Raw genomic sequence first — 12,989 nt, 5'->3', positions numbered from 1 at the left:
TTAACTTCTGTGAACTTTTTCCTTGAATTTCTATGATCAACGCTTCAATCTCATTCAGGATATACTGACAGGGAGATAAGTTAAGTGTTTATGGTGAAATCCAACAAGAGAAAGGCTAAAGCTCAAATGGGCTAACAATGGAAATTTTTCAGGACAACTATTTGGCCAAGTAGTTAACAAGAAAGAATTTCCTTTATCATTTCAGATCATGCATGTATTACAGAGAAACAGATCAAGTTCTAGAGTATTATCACAGTGAGGCCTCTCTAAAAAAATTACTGTATAGGCTTAAACCTCACGGCTGTGCAATCAAACTAAAATCCAAATTCTATTATCATCACATATCAACTGCAACTCTCAACAAAGAATTCAATCAAACGAGCAATAACAACTCGTATACTTCAATGGATTACTCATAACATTTATCCATTATGACTTCTCACACAGTATCTTATATGCTCTCTAAGATTTAATCATTTTATTGCATGAGTAGCTAACACAGATTCAGGTATGTTGCTCAGAGAATTTCATCTATTAAAACAAAAATAACAAAAGAAAATGAGACAAAAGGTTCAGATATCTCCCATGATTCAGAAAATTTTTCTGTTAGATGTCTTTCTGTGTGGTTCCTCTGTGTCGCATGTGGTGCGCCCAATTCCCAGATTTAGAAGATTGTTGTCCCCAGCAATAAAACTAAACTAGTCGAAGAATTTCTGCGCAAGTAGAACACACACATGTGAAATATCAAGCAGAAAATAGCATGACCAATGTACTGGAGAATTACAAAACCAAAGACCAAATAACTGCAACTCTTTTTAACTGACTCCAAACTAACTCTTTCGAAAATTTAAAATACTCAACATAATTAAATAAGAAAATGACTCAAAAGTTATTGGGTTGCCTCCCAACTAGCGCTTGTTTAACGTCACGAGCCTGACCTACCCTCTGTGATTATGGTGGTTGGAAGCACACTACCATTGATGACCCAATCTTCTTAGTCCAGTATTGTGTCTTTCCATAATAATCATATGCACGTGGTTGAGGATGAAGGTTCTCAGGAACTTTAAACTTAGTCTTCACATGCTTTTCCTTACTCCTGAATTTTTCCATCTTAACCTTTGGCTTGCTTTCTTCATGCTGCTGATGGACTTCCTTCATTGTGGGATTTAGTCTTCTCTGAAGCTGTTTCACTGGTTTAACATTGTCTTCCATCAAAATCTTGTGAGTACAGAAAGAAGGATTGATGCCCTTCAAATCAGAGATAGACCACCCAATAGCTGTCTTGTGCTCCTTGAGTACTTTAAACAACTTCTTCTCTTCATCCATAGACAACTCTTTATTGATGATAACAGGATATTGCTTTTCATCTCCCAAGAAGGCATGCTTCAGAGTTTCAGGTAACTCTTTCAATTCTGTTTTTGGTACTACTGTAACTAGATCATTTTCTTTCTTTTCTAGCACCTCAAAAACAACCTCTAGCTCTTCTTGTGGAGTAGCTTCATCTTGAGCCTTCAACTCTTCTTCAAACTCTTGATAATCATTTTTCGCTTCCATAACCACCTCTTCCAATACATCAAGTTTGAAGCAGTCATTCTGGTCAGATGAATTCTTTATAGCATCAAACACATTGATAGTGATTGTCTCATCATTTATCCTTAACTCGAGCTTTCCTTGTTCTACATCAATCATAGCTCAAGCTGTGGCCAAGAACGGTCTACCCAATATAAGGGGTATTTCACTCTCCTCCTCCATGTCCAACACAATGAAATCAGCAGGGAAGATGAACTTGTCAGCTTTAACAAGGACATCCTCTATGACTCCATGAGGTTTCCTCAAGGAACGGTCAGCAAGCTGTAGAGAGACCATGTTTGGCTTCAATTCAGAAATTCCCAATGACTTGCATATTGACAATGGCATCAGATTGATGCTTGCTCCAAGATCGCAAGTGCCCGACCAACATTAGTGTTGCCTAGCGCAATTGGAATGTTGAAACTCCCAGGATCTCGAAGCTTTGGTGGGAACTTCTTCTGTATAATAGCACTACACTCTTCAGTAAGTGCTACTGTCTCACATTCCTGCAACCTATGCTTTCTAGACAACAAATCTTTCAAGAATTTAGCATAGTTAGGCATATTAGCTAAAGCTTCGGCAAAGAGAATATTAATATGCAACTTTTTAAACATATCTAAAAACCTGGCATATTGTTGCTTCTGTGCCTGTTGCTTGAGCTTTATAGGATAAGGGAGTTTCTCAAAACGAGAATAATCCATCAGTTTCTTTGGAGCTTCAACAGGTTTCTCCTTGTGGTTGTAAAAGGTTGTAAACAAAAATAGGTTGTAAGTATAACCTTCCTTTTTTTTATTAACTTTTGTAATTTTAAATGTTTGTTAAAAATTCATATGATTTTTTAAAATCTTAAAAATACATATTGTCCTTTCAAATCTTATAAATTCTATTAAAATCCTTTAAAATACAATCTTATGAAATTTTGATTGTAAGAAAAGTCTTTTGTTTTGTTTTTAAAGTCTCTCCAATTCTAAATAATCTTTTAAGATCTATAAAATTTTTATCACAAAAAAATCTTTTAAAATCCTAATGCAATACACCCCAACAGAGTAGCTGATAAGTGATTGCAACTAACAGCTAACGACGTACAAAATTAACTAATTGAATGACGTGGCATTGTGATGACTAGTGACGCTTTCGTTCCATGTACTCATGCACTGCTCAGTGAAGTTTCGAGTATGGTAGTGTAATGAGGAAAAAAAATTAATTAATTAAAATTTAAATAAAAAATTATGAAATTATTGATATTTTAAAATTATTTACGCGTATATTACAGTGTGTCATGCCCTGATTGGGCGTGACCACTCCTATCTAAGTTGGGCCTCACCCATGAGGCACTCACGCCTAAATTAGGCATTAGTCGACTGGTTTTGACAAGTGGCACAAAAAATTAACAGTTTAACCACAAAACTTCCGAAGGTCATATCTTTTGACTCGGGTATCCGAATCAGGTAATTTTTTTTGATTCCACATAACTTTTCAATATCTACGCAATGACACCTCATTTGGTACGTTTTATCTCTAACAAACACAGTTCGAATTTACAACAATAGTACTATATACCTGATTTGGATACCCGAATCAAAAGTAATGACCTTCTGAAGTTTTACAATTAAACTGTTAACTTTTTGTGCCACGTGTCAACATCAGATGAGTCACACCTAATTTAGGCACTCATGCCTCGTGGGTGAAACCCAACTTAGGCGTTAGTGGTCACGCTCAATCAGAATATGACACACTGCAATACACGCGTAAATATTTTCAAATCAGCTATAAACTCATAATTTTTTCTTTAAATTGCAATTAATTAATTTTTTTTGCCAATGTAATGACTAAATATTGTACACAATAATAAAAACTTTATTTTATTATTTTATATTATATTGCAGTGTAATACTATACTACAATAATTACATAAATAATATTTTATTTTGTGTTTATGAAACATTGATATTTTAATTTTGTGTAAAGTACATAATAGTAGTATTTATAGAGTCAGACCGGCTCGGCCGGGTTGATTCGATAATCGATAAATCGATCATATAATCGATTTGAGTGAAGTAGCGGATCAGTCAAGCAATGAAACCTGGCCGGTTTTGGTGAAAACTGGTGACCCGATTGGTTCCACTGGTGACCCGATCCGTTTACGCAAAAAAAAAAAAATCAATAAAATGCTTGTAAATTTAAGAAGACCATTTTATGTTTTTTTTTTTTGTAATTTAAGAAGCTTATAAAATAAGAGAAAATTATAATTAACAGGATAAATTAACGAGTCATCAAGATTTCATATGGATTTCACTTATGGTATATGTTAAATGTTTGAAGACATATCAAGTATTATGTGTTTTGTTGTTTGGATAATATTGTGTAATTTATTATTTTTTTATATAAGAATATTTGGAACTGATATTATTTTTTTATAAGAATTTAAGTATATTTATAATTTTTTAATATAAATTATAAAATTGTATATACATACCGAATCATATGATTCTCAACCAATGACCAATACTTTTGACCAGATCGAGTTTAATAATATAACACAAATTTGTCTACAACAAAGCTAGAAACACTCATGGAATGAAAGGATGCCACGAATTGATTGTCGTACGTGACCAAATTGAATTCTTTTACTTGAACTTTTTTAAATGATAAGATACCTTGAATGAAAAAAAAATGCAAACGTAAAAATCTTAAACAAAATTTATAAATTTTTAACAATATCTCACTTTTAAAAATAAAAAAAATGGAGTGAAATGCAAGTTTTGTTTTAAAAAGGACCGGATATACTTAATACCACATAACTTTACGACATTTACAATCAATTTAATCAACATTAATTTCTGTCAATATAACGGTTATAGTTTATTGAGAATAGTGCATAATAAACATTAACGTCCATAGAAAAAAAGAGTCAAACAAAGTTCCTCTCGGTTCAAAAAATTCTAGAAAAATATTCCGGCGGCAGCAAGAGGCAAATAAATAGAGTTCTCGTTCTAAAGGCGGCAGTTGTGGAAGCAAAGTCCTCAGAATTGAGAGCTTTGATATCAACTTGAAAAGAAAGAACTTGAAAAGTAAGATTGTATTATTTGAAAATTGTTTTTTGCAAATGTACAAGAGCTCTTTATTTACAGAGAATAAATAACCCAATGGGCTAAGCCCAAAGAAGATTCTACAATAAAAATAAATAATTACAATTATTAATAAAAAGATAATTACAATATAATTATTTACAACACTCCCCCTTAAGCTGAGGAATAAATATTTATCATTCTCAACTTGCTAGTAAGCTCTTGAAATCTATCAGAGGGAAGTCCCTTCGTCAGAATATAATGTATGGAGTGACGATCAGCCCGCTATCCAATTTCTCTTTGATGAAATGATCGTTGACCTCAATATTCTTAGTCCGATCATGTTGAACGGAATTATGAGTTATATAAATGGCTGACTTATTATCACAAAGTAGCTTCATAGGCTATTACAAAAATAAAAATAAAAATAGCTTAATAGGTTCTTCATATCTTATTTTAAGATCTTCAAGTATAGTCTTTCACTTTGTAGGGAAAAAAAAGACTATAAAGAGTCAAGTTTCTCTAGTCTTTCACTAGACGTACAATCAAGCATCACAAAAAATGGTGGTATTCTCAAGTTTCCCTAAAGAGGTCTTACTCAAAGTTCTCTCCAGAGGTATTCACTTGGGTAACCTATTACAAATGAATTCAAGAATTTATATAAGGTGAGATGAGCTCTCCACCTTTTTCCAGAATCTTTCATAATGATTGGGGTGGTTGGTCTGTCTTGAGCCCTGCACTTAGGTGTGTTAAAGGGTCGAGCCGAGCCGAGCTGATCTTTGATCTTAAAAGGCTAAGCCTGTGTTTAAATGTGTTAGCCTGACCAAGTCTGTTACCTGTTATGAATATAACTATCGGCATTTGGCCTGACTTATTTATAAAAAATAAAAGTCTGGTTTAGCATGTTTAAAAAAATAAGAAAACAAAAATTTATCCAAACAGAATATACAATCAACAGCACTAGTAATTTCATAAATATTCATAAATTCAATGTATATCACAACAACATAATATAGAACAAAATCATTCAAAAAGTCTGTTTAACTAATAAAATGGGGTGAAATGGATTGGAAAGAGAGAGGACTGTTACAAGTAGTATAAAAAATATAAAATGAAAATTAATATATTAGGCCAGCCTGAGAGGCTCTAAGGCCGAGCTTTTTGATTGGAGTCTGAGGCCTTTTTATTAAACGAGCTTTTATACAAGTCCAAGCCTGATTCCATCAACCAATTTTAGACACGTAAGCTCAGGCCTTCACGAGCTGAGCCAAAGGCCCTTGGTTCGTTTATCACCCCTACGCTGCACCAATTAGTGAGGTGCATGTCAGCATTAATAGAGGAATTTCCCCAACAATTAATTCTAAAAACTGTTTGATTTCGACACGTTAGTATATATTTTGATATTAAATAATATTTTTAATATATAATATAATTTACATTTAATACATGTAGCAACCCATAATAAGTCAATAATCAATCAAATATTCAAATTTCTTAATATAAATATAAAGCAAAAATAATTTTTTATGCCTTGTTAATTTTTCATCAATTTGCATAATAAAGAATATTTAATTTATAAATTAATTTATTATGTTTAGTTAAAAATAAAATAAAATAAAAATTTAGATCTACATGAACATTAATAACATATCAAAACATGTCAGAGCACGACACCGGCATATACTTTTCAGTGTACGTACAACATAGACAACAAGTAGTTTTGAAGATTACATTTTGATCTTTCAGGGAGCGTTTGGTTGAAGAGAAATTTTATGAATGATAGGAAAATGTTATAGATAGGAAAATAGTTGGAAAGTGATATAGGTAGAAAAATATAAAAAAAGTTTTTTGGTTGGGAAAAATTTTACTGGAAAAATTAGGTAACTTTTATGAAATCTATGTTTGGTTGTAGATAAAATATAGATGGGAAAATAAGTTGGTTTTATGAAAATAACCCTGTATTTAATTTTTTTTTTATTTTAAAAGTTGTGTCAAGGTTAGGAATTGACAGGTTGAAAATCGTTTTGATGGCTTCAAAAATATTTTGAACTTTGAAAGCCTATCAGCTCATTCGCTTGAACTCTCACCCTTTCACAAATAGTGAAAAAGCCGTGGTTTTACAAAAAACCACATACGAGATAGCTTTTCTAACAGTACCGAAAGATAGCTTTTTCCTATCCAATTGAAAAAGCTGTGTATTTTGGAACGCTGGCTTTTTGTCTGAATCTATTCCACCAAACACTGGCTTTCTGGAATCCTTGTGTCACTTGCCTAGGAAAATTTTGTAAAGAGGCCAGCCAAACACCACCTCAAGGTCTTTGAGAAATATGATGTTTTAAAAGAAAGCACTGAATGTTGAACAAACTACCCACAGAACGGGATAAATCTTTGGATCATTATTGTACTCAAGTGGGTACAATATTTTTTCAATTTTAGAAAAAAGTGTAAAGTGGCGGGAAAAACAAATTTGAAAAGTGTTAAATTTTTTTTCAAAAGTGAAAAAATGTTGTACCCACTTAGATACAACAGTAGTACCAAAGATTTATCCACTTTATTTTCTAAAACTCGGACGAGAATGATTTTAAATTAAAACAAACTATATCTTATTTATATCTAAACACCTTGGTTTTTAGATGATCCCTATAGAAAAAAGAGAACTATTATAACAATCCGTTTTTTTTTCTAGTTACTTCGTTCTCTATTTCTATTTGAGAGAATCTTTAGAAAAATAAAAAAAAATTCCGTCGAGCTAAAATATGTCGATGTTTCTAGTAAACTAAAAGAACCGCTTTATAGCTATTTTGCTTCAATCTCTACTAAAATAAAATGGAAGATTTAGTTACGATTAGAAAAGAAATCAACTTTCTATATATTTTCCCATGGACACTTTACTCATACTCCAAAAATTGGGATTCTTGATCAAATTCCAAAAAACTTATGTTTCACAATTTTTTAATTCCTTTTGCTAATTTAGAATTGATTCTTCTTGGATACAAATTATAATAATGTATATTATTCCTCGAATCCTTCGTTGAGAGGTATAAAGGGTCACATTTGCTAATTTACTTATAAAAAAATAAAGCAACCTATTTTAGATTTTTGTAACTATTAAATAATAATTTATCCGTATCATGTTATATTTATGCTCATGGATTTATATTAAAATAAAGTTCAAAAGGGCTTAACTAATATGATAAGAGTCCAATAGAGAATTAGGGTTCCCTTATGTCTTATATAAAGGGAAAAACAAATATTATGTTATAGGAAAATTCTTAGGTCATATCATATAGACAATTAATTGTGGAGGCCACTATTTTTAAAATAAAAGAAATGTAAAAAAATTGATGGACACACTTTTATGTATCTGTAGAAAAATTGCTTGTGTTCTGTGAAAAGAAAAAAATATTACCCTTATATAAATAGTGTTTAGTCAATATAGCCGTCAACGTGTCATCACAACCTTTCGTGACCTCTTCATAATTAGCCGTGGTAAACAAATCACAGCCTTTGACCCTACTCTTTGAACTTGTGAGTTTATATGTTTAAAATTGATTATTAGAATCAGATTTAAACTTCTATAAAAGCTCGTTTAATAAGAAGACTTTATGCTCAAATTCAAAAGTTCGACTTTAGACTCTCAAGGCTGGCCTAATATGCTAACTTTTATTTTTATTTTATATTACTTATAATAGCCCCCCTCCTCAACCCATTTCATCTTATTTTATTGGTTAAATAGACTTTTTAAATGATTTTATTCTATATTATGTTTTTTTATATACATTAAATTTCTGAATCATTGTGAAATTATTACCGCGGTGGTTCATATATTCTGTTTGGATAAATTTTTATTATCTTAATTTTTTTTAACATGCTAATAGGTTTAACCAGACTTTTATATTTTATAAATAAATTAAGCCATAAATTAAAAATTATATTCATAACAGGTAACAGTTTAAGTCAGGTTCACACATTTAAATACAAATTTAACCTTTTAAACTCAAAGTGCGACCCAACTCGTCCAGTAACAATAGATTGGAAGACTCACATATTCGGGGACAAGAAGCAAACACACGATGAATAAGAAGGCTTCTTGCGCATCTATGCTCCTAAAAGGCATGCCCTTTTTAGTAACGTATCCTTCACACCTATTCTTTTATGCTTCCGTTCCGTTGAACCAATTATTTCTTTATATCAATTTGAGACTTGTAACAAATTATCCTATAAATTTTAATCTTAACAATTTATTTTATTAAAATTTAAATATTTAATAATTCACCTTTTTTTTAAAAAAATATTATTATTATTATTATAACTGAGTTTCATATAATTTTATTTCTTGATACTAGAAAATGTTTGGGTTGGAAAACAAAAAATTAAAACAATGACATGTTTGGCATTGATTACATAAAGGATTATTGATAGGAATATGAAATGTTAATGCTTAAAGTTAAAGCACATAATTCATTAAAATTAAAATATCAGGAAATAATTTATCAATAGGTATAAGGGAAAGGTTATACTTACTACCTTTTTTTCTTACTACTTCTTACTACCAAATCTTAACCGTTGATTTCCTTCAATCTAACGGTTATAATTTATTGGATTACATTTATTAATTAATTATTAATTTTCAATAAATTATAACCGTTAGATCAACGGAAATCAACGGTTAGGATTTGGTAGTAAGAAGTAGTAAAAAAAAAGGTAGTAAGTATAACATTTCCCTAGGTATAATATTGAAGTATATTTGCAATTTGAGCTTTTCTATACTATACCACTTACTTATTCTTACCTATCAAAACTCTTAATAAAACATACATTAACTTTGTGGTTTGAATTTTATTTTATTTTTAAAAAAATATGTGATTGTGAGAAGATGAAAGTTGATATTTATGCTCTTGTTCATTTCATTGAAATATTGCCCATATATTGGCTCCTGAATTACAAATTATAAATAAATTTGAATTGACAAACTCTTGTAACCAACTCATAAGATTGTAAATCATAAAAAATGCAATCAACTTCTATTACACTAAATACAAAACACAATCAGGGCTTATTTGGTGTGATGTATAAGACCTGATAGTATAAACTTATACTATACGTTATGACATTTTTAGTTGTTCGGAGTGACCATCGTATAATATAAGTTTATACAGCAAGATCAGTTAATACATCAAAACGATGTATAAGATAATCAGGTCTAAGGAGATGGGATTAGACCTGATAAGAGATTATGTATTTGGTATCATTTGTCTCTTCCCCTTCTACCCCTTTCTTTCCCAATCACCTTCGCCCCTCACTTCTCTTCTCCGTCCGCCACCATCTGTCACCGGAGCAACCTGATGTCAATAATAATGAAATATTTCTCGTTCTCCACCTCACACTTCTCCATACCCACCAACACCACCGTTCCTCCTCCTCTGCCACAACCATATCCTTCTCTCTAAAACCACCGCCGGACTCCAACAACTCCACCGTGCCTGGCAACTTCCGCCCCCCTCCAAACCCCTCAAAACCACCACACTCAACAACTCCCCTAAAACCCCCTTTAATCCATTTCATCAAATCAAATCTCATCTGAGTTTGTAAACAGCATTTCAATGGGTTTTGGGCACAAAAGAAATATTAGGAGACACCTTACTGCAAGAAAGAATCAGAAACATAAGTGCATGAGTCTTCACTTGTTATAGAGACATCCTCGTTTACATATAAAAAAGCCTCATGGATTTCTTGCTGAATTCTCCGACAAAGAACATGGAAACAGCTGACAAATGAACAAGGAAACTTGTTTCCTTCGGATGAGAAAGAAAATTGACCAAAAATCCCTTTTGTTGTTATGGACGAAACAAATTCTTTATGCTACAGTAAGAAGTTTTGAAGATTAAATTTGACCTTTCAAGGTTATTGAAAAATATGATGTTTTAACTTGTCAGTAAGCACTGAAGTCAGAATAAACTGTCGGAGGTAATGAGTTTGAGAGAGAAGGAATTAGAGGTATTTAAAGTATTACACCAAGAGACATCAAATTTGAAATGCTCAACAGTGTTACTTCAAGTTTAAGAAATCCTAAAAAAAATGCAAGCTATTGAGCTCTAATTTATATGGATCAAAATAACCATGCTTACGTCTATTAGACTTGTATATGAACATACTATTGAATTATATTACTAATATATCCAATATAGACTACCCACAACAAGGAGCATGAATAGCTTTCCAATAATTCTTATAACTATATGTATATAATCTCAAGCTGATTTTGGGTCAAAATAATCTGTTTATGTAATAATATGAGGTTGGAGCAACGAAGATTGTAGACATAGGAGACATAGAGTTTGCCAAATATAATGATGAGAAAGAAAAGCCTATTTGAATTTTACTAATTGAATTGGTATCAACTCTAATTCTTTAAACTTGGACAATGTAACATTAACACGAGACTTTTCAGCGTGTGTTGTCCTCACTCGCACACTTCTTGCGAAAACTTCTCAGGAGGTTACCCATCCCAGAATTGCCCCAAGTTAAGCACGCTTAACTATTGAGTTCTTCCGTTCTGGGCTACCCAAAAATAAATGCATCTTGTTAGTATAGGTAGTACCAATTAATTCTTATAAGTTATTTCCAACTGTACCGTCCCATACCAACACAGTCTCTGGAATCCCTCTATTTCAGGTGTTGATTTGATTCATTCATGTACCCCCTTCGCTGGAAGCATGCCAGGAGCCGCTCCTTGTCCATACCCTTTCGCACCGGCATTCACTCTCCGCCCTCGTCAGCTCCTGGGATGTTATATGCCCACCAGCTTCCGGCTAGTTCGTCCTCGAACCACACCGTACTGGAAGAGAGGCCTTGCTCTGATACCACTTGTAACGCCTGACAACTTGCAAGGATCAACGACTGTCCCCACACACTAACATGAGACTTTTCAGCGTGCTTTGTCCTCACTCGCACACTTCTCAGGAAAACTTCCCGGGAGGTCACCCATCCCAGAATTGCCCCAAGTCAAACACGCTTAATATGGAGTTCTTCCGTTTTGGGCTACCGAAAAATAGATGCATCTTGTTAGTATAGGTAGTACCAATTAATTCTTATAAGCTATTCTCAATTATACCGTTCCATACCAGCACAGTCTCTGGAATCCTTCTCTTTCGGGTGTTGATTTGATTCATTCATGTACCTCCGTCGCTGGAAGCTTGCTAGGAGCCGCTCCTTGTCCATGCCCTTTCGCAACGACGATTACTCCCAGCCCTCATCAGCGCCCGTGATGTTACAGACAACGATGATTACAAATATTTGATTTCAAACAACGATTAGGGTTATATTTATAAATTTTTTGCTTATAAACTCTTACAAACTATATTATGTACTACGAGTAATACATATTATTTGAGCATGTACTACCCGTAGTACATAATGTAGTTTGTAAAAAAAAAATTGTAAATATAACTTACCCCTAAAACAACTATATCTTATTTTATTTTTGGATAAACCAAATATATTTTACAGGAGGTAATCCTGTTCGAGTCAATAACATTCACATCATAGTGGAGCTAACTCTTCCAAAGAAAAAAAAAATTCACTCACAAAAATTAACTATATCTTATTTTTATCCAAATCCTTATGCTAAAAAAAATGAATAAGCTTCATAAACTCTATCATTGTTGATTTGGTGGACAAAAAAGGGGTAAGGTTGGTAGGTCGTTGTTAGTAGGGCTGACGTGGATTAGTGGAGGGGATTGGGTCTGTCTTAATGGGCCAATCGATTGGGACCATCCAAAACAGTATCAAATCTCACATGACTAAGTGATCAACGGATTACAAGTTCAATCCTCATCACCCTCATTTTATTAATAAAAATAATTAAATATTATGAAATTTTTTAACAAATATTAAGCTAGGTCTATGTAAACTCACTGGATAGCTTAAGCTTTTGGGCACTTAAACTTTAAATATTTAATGATATATTTTTTTAAACAATGTTAATTATAATTATAACTGAGTTTCATATAATTTTATTTCTTGATGCTAGAAAATGTTTGGCTTGGAAAACAAAAAACACAAACACTGACATATTTGGCAATGATAACATAAAGGATGTTTGATAGAAATATGAAATGTTAATGTTTACAGTTAAGGCACATAATTTATTAAAATTAAAATATTAGGAAATAATTTATCAATAAGTATAACATTGAAGTATATTTGCAATTTGAGCTTTTTCTATTCAATTACCAGTTACTTATTCTTACCTATCAAAACTCTTAATAAAACATACCTTAACTTTGTGGTTTGATTTTATTTTATTTTTAAGTGTGATCGTGAGAAAAAAAATTTATCTCAACTTTCCAA

General features: G+C 32.2%; 1 protein-coding gene across 1 annotated transcript; it reads right to left on the bottom strand.

Moving 5' to 3' along the window:
* Window positions 1–1,692: 1,692 nt before the first annotated feature.
* On the bottom strand, window positions 1,693–2,270 carry LOC133308309 (uncharacterized). The gene is made up of 2 exons (XM_061508921.1): window positions 1,959–2,270; window positions 1,693–1,872 (listed from the first exon to the last, which is right to left on the bottom strand). Exons 1-2 carry the CDS (start codon window positions 2,268–2,270, stop codon window positions 1,693–1,695), a joined length of 492 nt encoding a protein of 163 aa, XP_061364905.1.
* Between the last annotated feature and the right edge of the window lie 10,719 nt (window positions 2,271–12,989).

Source organism: Gastrolobium bilobum, unplaced genomic scaffold (assembly GCF_033153095.1).
Source record: "Gastrolobium bilobum isolate Gb01-03AN ecotype WA unplaced genomic scaffold, APGP_CSIRO_Gbil_v1 utg23824, whole genome shotgun sequence".
In the NCBI taxonomy this organism is placed as follows: Eukaryota; Viridiplantae; Streptophyta; class Magnoliopsida; order Fabales; family Fabaceae; genus Gastrolobium; species Gastrolobium bilobum.
Note: the sequence above shows the minus strand (reverse complement) of the source record. Positions and strands in the feature narration are given on the sequence as shown.

What these genes read in the sequence shown, in the direction of transcription:
- LOC133308309 (XM_061508921.1), bottom strand. Translation starts at nt 2,270, where the DNA reads ATGGATTATTCTCGTTTTGAGAAACTCCCTTATCCTATAAAGCTCAAG. An exon ending in TTGCGCTAGGCAACACTAAT is followed by an intron (nt 1,873 to 1,958) that starts GTTGGTCGGGCA and finishes TCTGAATTGAAG; the next exon opens with CCAAACATGGTCTCTCTACA.